The 18,714-nt window shown below is 20.0% G+C and overlaps 2 protein-coding genes across 4 annotated transcripts in view; one reads left to right on the top strand and one right to left on the bottom strand.

The window, feature by feature from the left end:
- On the top strand, window positions 1-13,011 carry LOC127286806 (BLOC-2 complex member HPS5 homolog). Of its 2 annotated transcripts, XM_051313396.1 has the most exons (9): window positions 1-224; window positions 3,383-3,493; window positions 3,573-3,806; window positions 3,995-4,441; window positions 7,195-8,078; window positions 9,284-9,973; window positions 10,095-10,212; window positions 11,196-11,406; window positions 11,693-13,011. In XM_051313396.1, exons 1-9 carry the CDS (start codon window positions 138-140, stop codon window positions 11,767-11,769), a joined length of 2,859 nt encoding a protein of 952 aa, XP_051169353.1. In that variant the 5' UTR covers window positions 1-137; the 3' UTR covers window positions 11,770-13,011. The 2 variants fall into 2 exon arrangements, with proteins under 2 accessions (XP_051169353.1, XP_051169355.1); XM_051313398.1 differs by lacking the exon at window positions 11,693-13,011 and having other exon boundaries at window positions 11,196-11,521.
- The window catches only part of LOC127286808 (cleavage and polyadenylation specificity factor subunit 6-like), a 16,092-nt gene continuing 10,224 nt past the window's right edge, over window positions 12,847-18,714 (bottom strand). Inside the window, exons 8-11 of one of the 2 annotated variants that reach the window (XM_051313403.1) lie at window positions 15,983-16,280; window positions 15,630-15,870; window positions 13,556-13,639; window positions 12,847-13,169 (exon numbers count right to left, since the gene is read on the bottom strand). In XM_051313403.1, coding sequence (XP_051169360.1) covers window positions 13,010-13,169; window positions 13,556-13,639; window positions 15,630-15,870; window positions 15,983-16,280 — 783 coding nt within the window. In that variant the 3' untranslated portion in view covers window positions 12,847-13,009. Of the gene's footprint in view, window positions 13,170-13,555; window positions 13,640-14,515; window positions 14,726-15,629; window positions 15,871-15,982; window positions 16,281-18,714 lie in introns of those variants that run through there. The other variant, XM_051313404.1, reaches the window with a different exon arrangement.

Here is an 18,714-nt window from a genome sequence, read left to right on the forward strand (position 1 = left end):
CAATCATTGTTTTGAAACAGTAATCGAAAAATGAAAGATACAATCACTCCTGTATCAGCTGTCAAACGAGTAAAATTGTTTTAATTTATAATAATATATTTAATAAACTAAGTTATGTGAAAAGTGAAAAAAAAACTATGCAAGAAATTCGTTATATTTTATCCGAAACTCAAGAAATAAATTCAGTACTCTATAATCCAATAAATGCGACTCAACGAATAAAGGTATAGGTTATATGTATTTTTTTCCCCAATATTATTTATTTTGTCACATGAGCGAGAGAGTATATAATGAGGAGAGTCTTTTAACATCGTTAAAAAACAAAAACAACAGAAACAGAAATAATTAGTCTAGGTGTGAGATATTTTTTTCCAATATTATAGTTTATTTACAAAATTAATTCAGGCCTCGGATTATACGACTTTTTTCAACTTATTTTAATAAAATGCGACTTTTTTTTACATTTAAAAAAAAAATTTTTAAACAAAATACATTTTTTTAGTGTACAATGCAAATCTTCTTTAGATCTTCTTTATTTCAATTATTTAACAAACTTTTAACTAAAATTCTTCACTAAATTAATTATTTTTAATAATTTTAATTAAATTCTTCACAAATTCAATTACCTTAAACTATTTTTCAATTCAAATTTTTATGAAATTTAATAATTGTTTATAATTTCAAAAAAAAAAAAGAAAAAAAATTAGCAAATAAAATTACTAGAAATTTTTAATTTAAAATCACTTGAAATTTAATTATTCAAAAATTCATTTATCTGAATGCAGTTTTCAATTAAAAACTTTTGGAATTCAATTTTTTTATGTGATTTCTAATAAATTCTTCATCAACAGAAATCACTAGAAATTTCTTTTATTATAATTTATTATTGTCTGAAATTTAACACAATTTTTGGAATTTCAATTATTTTAAAAAATTTCAATTTAAAAGCTTCTAAAATTTAATTATTTCTACAATTTTCCATCTAAAATTTTTTGAAATTTTAATATTTCTAAAAATTTCCAATCAAAATCAATTAAAATTCAATTATTTTCAAAAATTTCAATTTAAAAGCTTCTAAAATTTAATTATTTCTACAATTTTCCATCTAAAATTTTTTGAAATTCAATTATTTCTAAAAATTTCAAATCAAAATCAATGAAAATTCAATTATTTTCTAAAATTTTCAATTCTAAATCAATTAAAATTCAATTATTTTCAAAAATTTCACTTTAAAAGCTTCTAAAATTTAATTATATCTACAATTTTCCATCTAAAATTTTTTGAAACTCAATTATGTACTCCAAAAATTTCAAATCAAAATCAATTAAAATTCAATTAAAATTTTCAATTCAAAATTAATTAAATTTCAATTATTTTCAAACTTTTAAAATCTGAATTAATTAAAATTCATTTTTTTAAAAAAATTTCATTTGAATTTCATTTATTTTGAAAATTTTCAATTAAAATTCAAATTTTTTCAAAAATTTCAATTTAAAAGCTTCTAAAATTTAATTATATCTACAATTTTCCATCTAAAATTTGTTGAAACTCAATTACTTCAAAAAATTTCAAATCAAATCAATTAAAATTCAATTATTTTCAAAAATTTCATTTTAAAAGCATTTAAAATTAAATTATTTCTACAATTTTCTATCTAAAATTTTTTGAAATTCAATTACTTCTAAAAATTTCAAATCAAAATCAATTATAATTTAATTATTTTAATAAATTTCAATTTAAAAGCTTCTAAAATTTAATTATTTCTACAATTTTCCATCTAAAATTTTTTGAAATTTTAATATTTCTAAAAATTTCCAATCAAAATCAATTAAAATTCAATTATTTTCAAAAATTTCAATTTAAAAGCTTCTAAAATTTAATTATTTCTACAATTTTCCATCTAAAATTTTTTGAAATTCAATTATTTCTAAAAATTTCAAATCAAAATCAATGAAAATTCAATTATTTTCAATTATTTTCAAACTTTTAAATTCTGAATTAATTAAAATTTAATTATTTTCGAAAATTTCAATTGAATTTCATTTATTTTGAAAATTTTTAATTAAAATCCAATTATTTTCAAAATTTTCTATTTAAAATTAACTAAAATACAATTATTTTCAAAATTTTCTACTTCAAATTAATTGTTTTCCAAAGTTTCAATTGAAATTCAATTATTTTCCTAATTTTCAAATATATCCTAAAAATTAAATTATTGTGCAAATGTTTAATGGTAATAAATTAAAATTGAAATTCAATTTTTCTAAAATTTAACTATGTGTTATCATTTTTTTCCTAAAACATAAATTATTTTCATTTCTGTTAAATTTTATTTATTCTTTCAAAATTAACAAAATTTTTTGAAATTCAATTATGTCTAAAAAATTTTTGATAATGTTCTTATATAGAATTAATAAAATGAATTTTATATGTAATAACATTAGTTATTGAAAGTAAAATATTCATTACCCAATTAAAATTTTTTTTTAATTTAAAAAAATCGACTTTTTTTCGAATATAAATCGACTAAAACGTCTTTTAATGTGCCTTGAAGTCGATCCAAGGCCTGTTAATTTAAAAAATAATTCAAAGTTGTCATATAGGGTAAGTGTACCAATTACGGCGCGTTCATAAAAAATAACTATTATTACTATTATATTTAATATAACTGTTGCAAAATGATTTTAAAAAATTATTTTAATTTTTTTTGATACAATTACTAATAAAAATGCACATTTAAAGAATTATTAATTTAATTATTTGAGATAAAAATTTTGTCCCTCGCCGTAATTGAAACATTTTTAAGAATTCCATTGGCTCCAATTACGGTGGGCAAAATATATTTAAAATACACGTAATTTTGGTCACCGTAATTGATACAGGGTGAAAATTTCCCAACTGGGCCACCTTAAACTGACTTTTGAAATTTTAAATATATTTTTTTTAAAAAATTAATTATTTAATTCTATATTAACAATTGAATATTTTGTTAACTTTTTACTAAATTTGCAATTACTCTGTTGCTTGTTAATGAAATTTAATAAAATTTTGTGAGTATATAGAAAAATTATGTCTATTTCTAATCCTCTTTTTGCAAAAATTAAGATTGTTTTAAATAAAACTTCTGCAATCTTAATATTCTACAAGACAAAGTTTCAATTAAATTTGAAATTCGATTAAATAGAATTTTTGTCAAATTAATTTTTGTTTTTTTTTTTTATTTGTAACAAAATATAGCTTGGTAAAGTTTATAATAGAAAGTTTCCATAATTATTCTCAATTGCAAAATATATTGTAATAATAATATTCTAATAATATATTTAAACTAATTTTAATTAATATAATTAATTGGATATTATTATTATTATTATCATATCCACAGTATACTTGCGTTGCTGTTTCTTCAAATTTAATTGTTCTCGGATCAACGAGTGGAAGTCTATATTTATTCAAAAGAGAACCATGCACTTTTCAACAACTCATTCCACTTTCGGTAATAAATAATGTTAAATAAAATTATTTTTTATTATAAAAATTTATTATTAAATTATTATTATTATTATTATTATTAGGAAGGAGCTGTGTCTCGAGTCGAGATATCACCTGACGAAAAAGCAATTGCTTTTGGTACAATTCGTGGTTGTGTTTGTCTCGTTACATTTAAACCTACAATAAAATTAATCGCAGTTTCCACTGAGCATATTGGAGAAAAAATAACAAATCTCTGCTGGAATGATAATAGCTCTGAACTTTATATTGGAGACAGCGTTGGCAAAGTGTCTGTTATGGTTCTTTCATTTTTTACGGTAATTTTCTTGTTAAAAACACACACAAAAAAATTTTAATTATATGCAATAAAGAAAAAAAAAATTAGTAGCAGTTTTATAGACCGTTAAAAATATAAATAAATAAATAAATGAAAAATTAAATTAATAGCAACATATATACCTATCGAAATAAATATAAATATTTATTAATAATTTTTTTCAAACAGGTAAATGGAATGTTTCAAGTGCCAAATTGTACATTAATGCAACTTGATTCAACTATTGTACAATTAAATTTTTCATCTCCCCTTTTACTTATTTCAACTCTAACACGTTGTTATATTTGCGATACTATTCTCGAGCATTATAAACAAGTTGGAAATAAAATACGTGACGGTGAATATGGTGCATGTTTTTTAAAGAGGCCATACGATGGTGAAAAATCATCAAAAACAATTGAAGAGGAAATTGTTTCACGAAGAAGAACATTCAGTCTCAATACTGAGAGTGAGAATTCAATTTTAAATGAAAATCATTTTAAAATTTTTTCTGCTAGGCCAAGTTCAAGAATTTGGGAAGTCACGACAAATGGAGTTGTTATTAAAACACATCAATTTAAGGATGCACTGTCAATTCCTCCATTGCCAGTTTATAAAATATCAAAAATATTACAGGTAAAAATTTGAATCAAAATTTTATGGATTACATGATTATGTTTTAAAAATTATTTGTTAGAATTTTTATTTTATTGAAATTGTCATAATTATTTTTTGAGGCGAATTTTTATTTCTTCGAATTAGTATTTTGCAGGAATTTTCATCATAACGATTTTTCTATATTAGAGAATTTTATATATGTAACCGAAAATTCACTTCACATAATTTTTATTTGTTCAAATTTTTATTTATCAAAATTTTTATTTGCAAATATTTCAATTATTTGACATATTTTTAACAAAAATTCTTCACTAAATGAATTATTAATTATTATTAATAATTTTAATGAAATTCTTCCGAAATTCAATTTAAATTATTTTTCAATTAAAATTTTTATAAAATTTAATAATTGTTTATAATTTTAAAAATATTAGCAAATAAAATAATCAACAATCTTTAATTCACAATCACTTCAAATTTAATTATTTTTAATAATTTTTTATAATATTCTTCGAAAATTCAATAATCTGAAAGCAGTTTTTAATTAAAAACTTTTGGAATTCAATTTTTGTATGTGATTTCTAATAACTTCTTCATCAACAGAAATCACTAGAAATTTCAATTTTTGTCTGTAATTTCTAATAAATTCTTCAATTATTTTCAAAAATTTCAATTCAAAATCAATTAAAATTCAATTACTCCCAAAAATTTCAAATCAAAATCAACTAAAATTCAATTATTTTCCAAAATTTCAATTGAAATTCAATTATTTTAAAAATTTTTATTCAAGATCAATTAAAATTCAATTACTCCCAAAAATTTCAATTGAATTTCATTTATTTTGAAAATTTTCAATTAAAATTCAATTATTTTCAAAATTTTCTATTTAAAATTAACTTAAATTCAATTATTTTCAAACATTTAAATTTAAAATCAATTAAAATTCATTTATTTTCAATTATTTGGCAAAATTATAAATTCTTAACTAATTAAAATTGAATTATTTTTGAAAATTTCAATTGAATTTGATTTATTTTGAAAAATTTCAATTAAAATTCAATTATTTTCAAAAATTTCAATTTAAAAGCGTCTAAAAATAAATTATTTCTACAATTTTCCATCTAAAATTTTTTGAAATTCAATTACTTCAAAAAATTCCAAATCAAAATCAATAAAATTCAATTATTTTCAATTAAGTATTTGGCAAAAATTTAAATTCTGAATTAATTAAAATTCAATTATTTTCAAAAATTTCAGTTGAATTTCATTTATTTTTGAAAATTTTCAATAAAAATTCAATTATTTTCAAAATTTTCTATTTAAAATTAACTAAAATACATTTATTTTCAAAATTTTCTACCTACTTAAAATTAACTAAAATTCAATTATTTTCAAAAATTTAAATTTTTAAACTTCTAAAATTTTCCATGTAAAATTTTTTTGAAATTTATTATTTTCAATTACAACTCTTCTGAAATTCTATTATTTTTAATGATATTTATAATATTCTTCGAAAATTTAACTATATCTGTAACCATTTTTTGCTTAAAAAGTTTTCAAATGATTATATTTTTGTCTGCAATTTCTTTTAAGTTTTTTAGTGAAATCATCAAAAATTTTAAATTAAAAATCACTTGAAGTTTAATTACTTTTGAAAAATCTCATCTAAAATTATTTAATAAATTATTTTTAGTTCCGTAAAATTTAATTATTCCTTGAAAATTAACAAAATCTTTTGAAATTCAATTATTTCTAATAATTCTTGATAATGTTCTTATATAGAATTATTCTCATTACAGAATTAATAAAATGAATTTAATATCTAATAACATTAGTTATTTAAAGTAAAATATTCATTAACCAATTAAATTTTGTTAAAATTGAAAAAAATCGAATTTTTTTAAATTATAAATCGATTAAAACGCCTTTTTTTGTCCTTTAAAAACGTTCCAAGGCCTGTAATAGGGATTTTAAACAATTTTTATTTTATAGAATTTCATTGCATAGAATGAATCTTTTAGATGAATTTTCATTTGTTCGAATTAGTTTATTTGTTTGAATTTCCATATAACCAATTTTTCATAATACAGAATTTTTACTTAACCGAAAAATCATTTTAACAGAATTTTCATTTGTCCGAAATTGCAAATGACCGTAACAACAATCGATTTTGGCGCGATTTTTAAAATCAACCAATCAAAAATTATCCATAAAATTGTGATTGGTTGATTTTAAAAATCGCGCCAAAATCGATTGTTTCTTCGGTCATTTGCAATTTCGGACAAATGAAAATTCTATCAATTAGAAATTCTGTTAAATGATTTTTTGGTTAAGTAAAAATTCTTTAGTATAAAAAATCGATTATATGGAAATTCAATTAAATAATAATTCGAACAAAATGAAAATTCATCTGAAAGAATAAAATGAAAATTCTATGCAATGAAATTCTACCCAATAAAAATTCTTTAAAATATGCCTATTATGTTAAATGAAATATCGAGCAAATAAAAATTCTGACAAATAAAAATTCGAACAAATAAAAATTCTTTAAAATGAATTTACGATTATATAAAAATTTTGTAATATAGAAAATCGTTTTGATGAAAATTCCTGCAAAATACTAATTCGAACAAATAAAAATTCGGCTCAAAAATAATTAAATTCCATAAAATGAAAATTCTAACTAATAATTTTTAAAACATAATCATGTGTCCCAACTTTTGGCTCATTTAAATATTCGCAACTTGAAAAATTAAATAAATATTATTTAGATGGATAACGATCGTTCCTGTCTTCCGCAATCGCTCATGTTTTCCCAACTCTCATCAATAAATGGCGAATTTTTATTTGCCTATACAACAACAGGATTATATATTTTAGATCCAATAAATGCTTCCGTTATTTTGTGGAATAATGAATTTTCCATTTCGGAAGCTCACGTTATTAATAATGAAATTTACATTATAACGCAATCGGGAAAATTTTTATGTCTCACACTTTGTACAATTGATTCGTTAATTGTCAATTTATATGATAAAAAACTTTATCAAGACTGTTTACAAATCTCAAAAATATTTCGAAATCGTGCAATAAAAGAATTAGAAAATAAAAATCAATTGAATTACGATCAATTGGAATTAATTTACGATATTGAATTAAAATCAGAAAATTCTAGTCCTCATTTAAATGCCATTAGGGAAATACTTCCATTAATTCATAGTCTTCGTACGACTTTAAATCAACCAAAGAAACTTGAATCGGGAATTGTATTGGTAAATTCGGGAAGTTCAAAAAATAGTCCCGAACCATCGGTAAGTTTTAAAAATAGTCCCGAATTGGAATTTATCGAAAGACAAAACAATGATGATGATGATGATGATGATGATGATGATGATTTTATTTCCAATGATTTGGATTTGACGAGCGAGGAAATTGTCATGAGATCCGGGAGGGAGGAAAAAAAAAGAAATAAAGAAGAAAAACCAATGGAAAAGGATAAAAGAGAGACAATTCTTCATGAAACAATGTGTAATCTTCAAATGGAACTTAAATCACTTCATCGACTTGTCGAATCATTAAAATTTTCGACGGATAATGAAGAAATTGAACAAATATTAATTAAAGTCGCCGACATGATAAAGGAGATAAAAAATAGGTAAATTTTTGAAAAAAATATACATATATTTTTCATAAAAAACTTTTTTTTAGAGTTTTAGGGCCGAAATTCTCATAAAGAGAAAAATCTTCGAAATCTATTTTCGAAAAATCCAATTATTTAAAAAAATGATTATCTAACATTATTTAATAAATAAATAAATAAATAATTAAATTATTAATAAATTATTTTTAATTCTGTAAAATTTAATTATTTTCTAAAATTTAACAAAATCTTTTGAAATCCAATTATTTCTAAAAAAATTTCAAACTCTTTAAAATTCAATTATTTATTGTTAATAATTTTTTAATAATATTCTTCTAAAATTTAATTATTTAAAAATGTTTTTTTTTAAAAAAAAACTACAGCAGTTAAAATTTTCAGAAAATTTATTTTAAAGTTAAAATTTTCTGTAATTCAATTATTTAAAGAAAAATTTAATTTAGAATTTTGTAAAACTTAATTAATGTCCGATTTTTTTTTTCATTATTACAACTAGAAACAGTATCGAAATTTTTAAATCGAATAAATTGCTTAAATCAAACTAAATTTTTAAAATTGAACTTCAAGAATTTTTTTTTTCCTAGAAATTTGTCCCATTTAATTATTGAAAATTTGTCTTATTTCTGAAATTTGATTTGAAATTCAATTTTTTGAAATTATTTTTAGAAATAATTGAACTTTGAGTGATTTTTGATTGAAATTTTTTGTGATTTCTGTTGCTGAAAAATTTATTACAAGTTAGAGACAAAAATTGAACTTTAAATGTTTTTAATGTAAAAAATTGAATTAGAAAAAAATTTTTTCTTAAATTTTAAACAATAATACTTTAAGAAAAAAAATTTTAGACCATCTTTTTTTTTTTAAATAATTGAATTTTCGAAGATTTACAATTTATATTTTTGAAATTAATTGAAGTACAAGTGTTTTTTTTTAATTAAAATTTTTAATGATTTCTTTTGCTGAAAAATTTATTCGAAATTATAATTTTAAAAAGTTTTTGATGTTAAATTTAAGAAAATAATTAAATTTTAGAAGGTTTTTTAAATTGAAATTTTTAAAAATAATTAAATTTCAAGTGATTTTAAATTGAAATTTATGATAATTATTATTTTCAAAATTTTTCTTTTTTAATTTAAAAAAAATTATTGAATTTTGTAATATTTTTAATTGAAATTTAATAATGAATTGAATTGAATTCTTAGATATGAAGAACCTGATGATTTGAAACGTCTTTATTTCGAAATGATACGTGCAGCTGAACTTCAATCGAATAAATTGCTTCTTCATAATGTGCCAATTGATTTTATAAAATCAACAACGAATGAAACAATTTTAAGGGAAATTTTACGTATTTTCATTGATTTCAATTCATCAAATCGCAATGATTGTTTAACTTGTGGTTATCCACAGCCAACATTTAAACGTGCCAAAGAGCCAAAATTTCTCGATATTGGATCATTGTTTTTGAAAAAATTTCAAAATGAACCACTCGAGTGCCTGAAAATCTGTGATAATGTTCCATTTATGTGGAGGGAATATTTACCTCTTTATATGAATAATTTTTCCACTTTAGAAATTGAAGATAAAGAAGAAGAAGAAGAAAGATGGGAAATTTTATCTGCATGCCTACAGACAAAAGATAGTGTTGCATTGTCTATTATTTTACCACATTTAACTGAAAGAGAATGGAAAAAAGTTAATGAGATATTGAAAAAAATTGAAAAGGGAATTTGTCTTTCTTGTGGTGATTTACAGAGTGAAAGAAAAATTGAAAAATTCATCGATTGGGAAACAGTGACATATGAAATTTTAAAGAAAGATGGATCAGATGCGACTTTGGAATTTTTATTTAAAGTCGAAAAATTTATTCGTGAATTACGATTAGATGCAAAGTAAGAAACAAATTATTTTCTAGAATTATTTTCTTTAATTTGAATTTGATTTTGAAAAATTTTAATTATCTCTTTCAAAAATTAAAATTTGTAAAAAAAAAAAAAAATTATTCATTTTCAGAGTTTATCAGACAATAATATTTGCCAAAATTTTTGCAAAAAATGGCATCAAATATAATTTGGATTTTAGTCGTAATCAATCTGAAGATGCTGAATTAATGTCAATGTGTTCTCCAAAGGTAAGATTAATTATAAACTTTTGGTAAAATTGAAAAAAAAAATTTCCTTTTTTTTATATATATATATAAAATCCGAGAAAAATTATTCTAAACAAAAATTTTTTTTGAATATCGTCGGCTTTGGTATTTTTAATTTCGCATAAAAAATTTTTTTTTTTTTTATCTTTTTGTTCTTTACGAAAAAAAAGTTCAACGATTTTTTACGAATTTTTTGCATCAAATTTGGAAAAAAATTCACTTAAAAAAAAATAATTAAAAAAAAATAAAAACTTTTAAAATTGATTGACAGAAGAAAAGTGGATTTTTTTAAATTTTCATAAAATATTTTATTTCTATTAATCAAAATTGTTATTAAATATTAAAAATTTTGTAAATTGAATTGAATTTTAGAGAATTTTTAACTAGAAAATGTTTTAAATAATTTAAATTTTTAAGAATTTCATTAAAATTATTGAAAATAATTAATTTCGTTAAGACTTTTTAGATTCAAATTTTCAAAATAAAAAAAAAAATTAAAAATTACATATTTACGGATTTTAGAAATAATTGAATTTCAAAAGATTTAAAATTGTAATTTTTATAAAATTCAATTGTTTATTTATTTATTTAATTGTTGAAGATTTTTTTTTTATAAATTACAAAAAATAATTGAATATTAAATACAAATTTAAAAAATATTTTTAATAATTGAATTTTAAAAAATCTATACTCGAAATTTTTTGAATTAATTAAATTTCAAAAGATTTTGAATTGAAAATTTTGTAAATTTCAATTGCTAATGACTTTTAAAAAAGAATTTTACATAATAATTGACATTGAGAATTTTTAATTGAAAAATATTTTAAATAACTGAATTTTTGTTGAATTTCATTAAAATTATTGAAAATAATTAATTTCACAAATACATTAATAGATTAAAATTTTCAAAATAATTGAATTTTGAATTGAATAATTGAATAAAAAAAATTTACTTACCACAATAGGTACAAGAAGATTTGATGATATCGTTGGAAAAGGATTTAAAGCAATCAATTGAAAGAAATGCTTTTGGCTCGGGTCCTCATCATTGGGGAATTCGTTATTCATCAAAATCCTCAACGTGTCCTTGTTGTACACTTTCTCTACAAACACCCGTATTATTGGGTAACAATGGCATTGCTCTCTTTCCCTGTGGACACGCTTATCACGTAAATTGTATGATTCAAAAAAAAATTTCCCGTTGTGGTCTTCATTGATATTAATAACTTAATTTTATTTTATTGCAATAAATCCAACATTTAATAAAAAAAAAAAAAGAAGAAAAAAAAAATCTTTAAAAAAGAGTAAATTGAAAATCAATTTCTACATTTTATAGAAATTATATAAAAAATATAATATCCATAAATTTACACTGAAAAAAAAATTAATATACTTTTATTTTTAATAAATAACATTCGATAATTTGTATATTAATAATTAAAATTCATTTCTTTTTTTTTAGATACAGATAATTGTTTATTTAAGTTTCTTATTTTTTTCTTGTCATCCAAAGACGTAGATTCTAAAACAAATCTATAATCATCAACTTACTTACGGCAAGTTTTAAGTAATCTGAAAATTTATTTTTCATTATTATTGTTATTATTATTATTATTATTATTATTATAACTATTATTATTATCAACGTTAAAAATATTCTTCAAAATATGAAAATTGAGAAACGAATTTCACAATTATTATTCAAATCTCATATTTATCAAATACTTTTTTTTTTTTCTTTTTTGTTCTTTTTCTTCTTCTTATTCTTTTTTTCCCCTTTTTTTGTTGTAAAAAATATTTTTGTACTATAAATTTGTTTACAAGTTGAGCATATAAAAACAAAAATCTTTGAAAAACTTCAAGAATCGAATTTTTTTTAAAAATTAATTTGTTAAATTAATTTATTAATTTGTTAAATTAATTTATTAAGTTGTTTTCACAATAGAATAAAATTGAAATTCCAAGTTTTTCAAAGAGAAATAATTTTTCTTTTGTACACACACTGTTTCGGAGTTTGGAAAAGAAACGGAAAAAAAAAAAAAAAAAAAATGCGCTCTTAAAAATAATTTCTCGCAACAAAAAATAAAAAGTAGTCAAACGATTAAAAAAAACATTTCGTTTTTCTTTCTTAATATAAAGAAAATTAAACATTAAAGGATTATCTACAATTATGAATAAAATCAAAATATTCGATTTTTTCTTGTTTTCTTTTTCTTTTTTTTTTTGGTGCCATTATCTATATTATCTTGAGATACAAATCTTGCGTCGTAGATTTTTTTTCTCATAAAAAATTTTTTTTTTAATTTTTTTTCAACGGCGCATAAAGAAATATTTCCCGATTGACATCGGGATTACAATGTTTTTTTTATATGTATTTATATATATATATATATATATATTTATGCATACAAAAAAATATGCATATATTTATATAAATATATTCCTTAATAATACCTACACATTTGGGAGAAAAAAAAAACAAATTAATGTCTTATAAATATTTAAAGAATTGCGAGAATCCTTAAAAAGAAAAAAAAACTGATCATTCAAATTTTTTTTTTTTTTATTTTTAAGAAAAAAAATTTACTTGTCTTTCAAAAATTACTTTTATTAAAAAAAAAGTATATCGTAAATTGTAAAAAATCTTTTTTTTTCACGCGAAATGTATAAAATGCACAAAAAAAAATGTGGAAAAATGGTAAATTTTTTTTCTCTTTAAAATGCCTTTTTAAAAAAAAAAAAAAATCACACGAAATTGTGAATTTTTTTTTTTTTTTTTTTAATGCCTTGAACGATGAGTGGAATCGTCTTCTCGTCGTTCACGTTCTCTTTCACGTTCCGGTTCGCGTTCTCTTTCCGTTGGTCGTCGCGATGACGATTCCCGCTCACGTTCACGTTCTCTGTCTCTGTCTCGTTCTCTGTAACGCTCATCGTAATATCTGCAAAAAAAAGAAAACAAAAAAAAATTTTTTTAAATATACTTCTAAGTTTTGATTTTTTTAAAAAATTATATAAGAAAAATTTAATATAAATATATTTTTTAATTAATTTTTTCTTTTTGTAGAAAGAAAAAATTAATTAAAATAAAGATACCTAGGTAATAAAAATTTCATTTTTTAAAAATGTTCTAAAATGACTATTGATATAATTTGATGAGAATATTTGATATAAAAATTTTCAAAAAAATAAAAAAGAATTATTCCCTTTGGACTGTAATTTAATTTCATTTTTCATACATGTATAAAAATTTAATAGAAAAAAATTTTTTGTTAACAATTTAAAAAAAGGAGCAAAAAAAAATTGTTTTTTTTTTTTTTTTATTTACCTAGATGACTTAGAAGACGAAACGGCTCCTGATTCTGGCGCTTCTTCTTTAGGCCTAGCTCTAGATGATCCCTGTCTCGTTGAGCTAAGAAGAAAATATTTTTTAAACTGTCAAAAAATCCTACTTAAAAAAGAAACATTTTTTTGTAATTTTCAATTTTTTTTTTTGTATTTTTAATTCTGTATTTTTAATATTTTGCCGTTAATAAATAAATAAATAAAAATTTCAATTTTTTTTTGTAGGAATTAAAAATTATTTGAAAAATGCTTTTAAATTAATTTTATTACAAGCCAATTTAATAATTTTTGATTCGGACGTTTCAGAAAGAATGTCCCATTTATTAAATTAAAAAAATTTACTAAAAAATAATTTTTTTTTATGTGCAATTATATGTAAATATAATCATAATATAATTTTTCCTACTTTTTTAAAAATTTTCAGTAAGTTTTTTTTTTGCGGATTTTCGCAAAAAATGTCTTTTATTGCTGTTTTTAAAAATAAAAATATTTTTTTATTAATAACACCTAAAATTTAAATTGAGATTTATTAAAATGTCCTTAAAAAAATTTTTTTTTTCAAATCCAAAACAATGTTCTTTGGTATTCAGTCATTCGTAGCTAATTTTTTTTTTTAAATATAAAACAAATAATAAAATCATTTTATTATAAAAATGTTTTATATTTTCAAATATAAAAATTTATTTCATTACAATTTTTCTCTTACATTTTTTGTGTAATAAAAAAAAAAAAAAAAAAAAAAAAATGAATGAATGTTGATTTTGACCAAAAATCACTAATTTTATATAACAAAATCGGTGAACAAATTTTTTTTTATAAATTTAATACACTTTTTGTATTTTATATTTTCTATATAGAGAAATATTTTTTTTTTTTTCATTAATAATGGAACAAAAAGGAAAAATAATTTATAAATAGTTATAAATATTTATAAATAATAAAATAAAAAAAATAAACGAATTTTTAATAATCTGAAAAAATTACAAAAACAAGTTCTTTCAAATTTCATCAACATGGAAAAAAAAGAAACATTTTTTTTTCTCCTTAACTTATAATAAATTTTTGATAAAGTAAATAAACTTAAAAAATAGGCACATAATGTCGTCATAGTGATGAACAATTAGAACATAATAGAAGTAACACTTGCGAGTAACTGAAATAAATTTAGAAATAGAAATAAAAAAATTTTACCAATAAAAACAAAAAAAAAAAAAAAGAATTTATATGTTTATTTTAATTTTATAATTTTTTTAATTTAATTTCTTTTTTTCAATATTTATTAAAGGTTTTCTTAATAATTTGTTTTTTTTTCACAAATTTTAAAATGAATTTTCTATTTACTATTTTCTACTTAGTTCTATTTTAATAATTTTCTACCTAAATTATAAATTATTATTATTATTATTATTATTAATTACAAATATTACGTATTATGATTTTTAATAATATTCAATTAATAATAAGTTGTCAATTTTAAGAAAAAAATTATACATTACTACAATAATAGTAAACATTTAAATTTTAAATAAATAATATTAATTTCCCAAAAATATCATAAAATTTTTGACAAATTCTTTATCGGATTCTTTTCTTAAATAAAAATTTTAATTTATTTCTACTTTAAAAAAAATTTTTACTAAAAACAAATTAAATTGCATTTTCATGAAACTTTTTATATTGTGTAAAAATTTATTAATTTTATTAATAATTAGTTAATTTTGTAAATTTATTTATTTCTTTAAAAAAAAGTTTAATTAATAATATTTGTGTTTTGTAAACCCATGTATAATAAAATAAATAAATTTAGAATATGTGTAAGATGTAAAAAAAAATTAAAATTAAAAAATTTGAAAAAAATTAATGAAAATCAGTCTTTTTAAATTTTCTCGCTCATGTTATTTAATTATTATTATTTTTTTTTAGAAATGATAAGATAAAATTTTTTAAGTTTTGGTAGCTTAATAGTCGTTAAATATTATTTTTTTTATTATAAATAACGAAGGGAAGAAATTTGAAAAAAAAGTCCTAATAAATAAATTTGTTTTTTTTTTTAATACCTTTCTTCACGGCTTCGCTCCCTGTATTCTCTTTCGCGATCACGTTCCCTTTCACGACTTCGTGATCTTTCTCTAGGATACGTTTCATTGTAATATCTTTCCTTCTCGCGTTCTCTCTCCCTCTCGCGATCCCTATCACGATCTCTCTCTCGACTTCGATCTCTATATTCACGATCCCTCGATCTTGATCTCTCGCGTCGCCTTCTGTGATTTCGATCGCGATCCCGCGAACGAGAACGATCTGTAAATAATTAATAAAATAAATTTTATTTATATTTTATATTTGTAATAATAAAAAATTTAAATTTTTATCTTTTTTTTGAATGTTAAAAGTAATTTAATTATAAATTCACCTCTTCTTGCAGAGCCATAGCTTTTTGTTTCAATTCCACGTAATGTATCTTGAAGGGAACTGATGAGAATTTTGCATCGATCGTCACCAGCGACTTTCGATTGTTTAATTAACGATATTGCAGTGACGAGAGTTTCAATTGCACTTGCATACTCGCCGGCGGCAGCGTCCGAAACTGCCCTTGCAATTGCTGACGACGATACAGTTCGATTGCGTCCCATTATTTCCTCAAACTCAAGTTCGGTAAGATTCGAGTGTGCTTCTGGACGATGCTCAGGTCCTGGAGCTCCGTACGGTGTCTATTTATTTCAAAAATGATTAATGATTAATGATTAATGATGATTATTAATTAGAATTTTCATTTTACAGGCCTTGGATCGACTTTAAGACACAAGTAAAGTTGTTTTAGTCGATTTATATTCGAAAAAAAGTCGATATTTTTTCAATTTAAAAAAAAAATTTAATTGATTAATGAATATTTTACTTTAAATAACTAATGTTATTAGATATTAAGTTCATTTGATTAATTCTATAATGAGAATAATTTTATATAAGAACATTATCAAGAATTTTTTTTAGAAATAATTGAATTTCAAAAGATTTTGTTAATTTTCAAAGAATAATTAAATTTTACAGAAATGAAAATAATTTTATGTTTTGGGAAAAAAAAAAAATGATTTTACAGTATTTAAATTTTCGAAAAATTGAATTTCACATTTAAATTTATTATCATTGAAAATTTGAAAAATAATTTATTTTTTAGTATTTCTATTGAAAATTTGAAAAATAATTGTATTTCAATTGAAACATTGGAAAATAATTGAATTTCAGTTGATTTTGGATTGAAAATTTTGAAAATAATTGAAATTTAGTTAATTTTGAAAAGAAAATTTTGAAAATAATTTAATTTTAATTGAAAATTTTTAAAATAAATGAAATTCAACTGAAATTTTGGAAATGAATTGATTTTGAATTGAAATTTTGGAAAATAATTGAATTTTATTTGGGTTTGAATTGAAATTTTTGAAAACAATTGAATTTCAGTTGATTTGGAATTAAAAATTTTGAAAATCATTGAATTTTAGTTAATTTTAAATAAAAAATTTTGAAAATAAATGAAATTCAACTGAAATTTTGGAAATGAATTGATTTTCGTTGATTTTGTATTGAAATTTTTGAAATGAATTGATTTTGAATTGAAATTTTGGAAAATAGTTGAATTTTATTTGGGTTTGAATTGAAATTTTTGAAAATAATTGAATTTCATTTGATTTTAAATTAAAAATTTTGAAAATCATTGAATTTTAGTTAATTTTAAATAGAAAATTTTGAAAATAAATGAAATTCAACTGAAATTTTGGAAATAAATTGATTTTAGTTAATTTTGAATTGAAATTTTTGAAAATATTTTAATTGCAAAATGCTTTCAAATAATTTAATTTTCGCAGAATATTAAAAAAATCATTAGAAATAATTTAATTTCAGGAGAGTTATAATTGAAATTTTTAAATTTCAAAAAATTTTAGATTGTAAATTTTAGAAATAATTAAATTTTAGAAGCTTTTAAATTGAAATTTTTGAATATAATTGAATTTTAGTTGATTTTGAATTGATAATTTAGAAAATAATTGATTTTCATTCGAAATTTTGCAAAATAATTGCCTTTTAGTTGATTTTGAATTGAAAAATTTGGAACAATTTTCCTAAAAAGAAAATCCTACGGCTGTATTCTTTGGTACAAATAAAAAAAAATTGAATTTTAGTTATATATAGTTTATTACTGTCCCTAAAAATAAGAAATTTCTAGTTATTTCTGTTGATGAAGAATTTATTAGAAGTCACATAAAAACATTAAATTTCAAAAGTTTTTATTAGAAAAATTGCTTTTAGATAAATAAATTTTTGAATAATTAAATTTCAAGTTATTTTGTATTAAAATTTTTTGGTAATTTTATTTGATAATTTTTTTTTTTTTTTTGAAATTATAAACAATTATTAAATTTCATGAAAATATGAATTGAAAAATAGTTTAAGATAATTGAATTTGTGAAGAATTTCATTAAAATTATTAAAAATAATTAATTTAGTGAAGAATTTTAGTCAAAAATTTATTAAATAATTTAAATAAAGAAGATCTGCATTGTATACTAAAAAAGCATATTTTGTTTCAAAAAATTTTTTTTTTATTGTAAAAAAAAGTCGAAAAAAGTCATATTTTTGAAAAAAAGTTGGAAAAAGTTGAAAAAGTCGTATAATCCGAGGCCTGAAATTTTATAAAATTTCATTTATCATAATTTTCTTTGAGACGAATTTTTCTTTGTTCAAATTAGTATTTTAAAGAATTTTTATTAGGTAGAATTTCATTGCATAGAATTTTCATTTTATTCTTTCAGATGAATTTTCATTTATTCGAATTATTATTTGATTGAATTTCCATATAAACGATTTTTCATATTACAAAATTTTTACTTAACTAAAAAATCATTTAACAGAATTTCTAACTGATAGAATTTTCATTTGTCCGAAATTGCAAATGACCGAACAAACAATCGATTTCTGCGCGATTTTTAAAATCAATTAATCACAATTTTATGGATAATTTTTGATTGGTTGATTTTAAAAATCGCGCCGAAATCTTTCTGTTTGTTTGTTCGGTCATTTGCAATTTCGGACAAATGAAAATTATATCAATTAGAAATTCTGTTAAATGATTTTTCAGTTAAGTAAAAATTT

Source organism: Leptopilina boulardi, unplaced genomic scaffold (assembly GCF_019393585.1).
Source record: "Leptopilina boulardi isolate dan_hultmark-lab unplaced genomic scaffold, ZJU_Lbou_2.1 LbouV2_362, whole genome shotgun sequence".
Taxonomy (NCBI): domain Eukaryota; kingdom Metazoa; phylum Arthropoda; class Insecta; order Hymenoptera; family Figitidae; genus Leptopilina; species Leptopilina boulardi.

Bases quoted from the DNA above. Each gene is read 5' to 3' on its own strand.
- LOC127286806 (XM_051313396.1), top strand. From the start codon at position 138: ATGCAAGAAATTCGTTATATTTTATCCGAAACTCAAGAAATAAATTCA. The intron at 9,974-10,094 runs GTAAGAAACAAA...ATTCATTTTCAG, and splicing joins GAATTACGATTAGATGCAAA to AGTTTATCAGACAATAATAT. The intron at 11,407-11,692 runs GTATGATTCAAA...CTTTTTTTTTAG, and splicing joins ACACGCTTATCACGTAAATT to ATACAGATAATTGTTTATTT.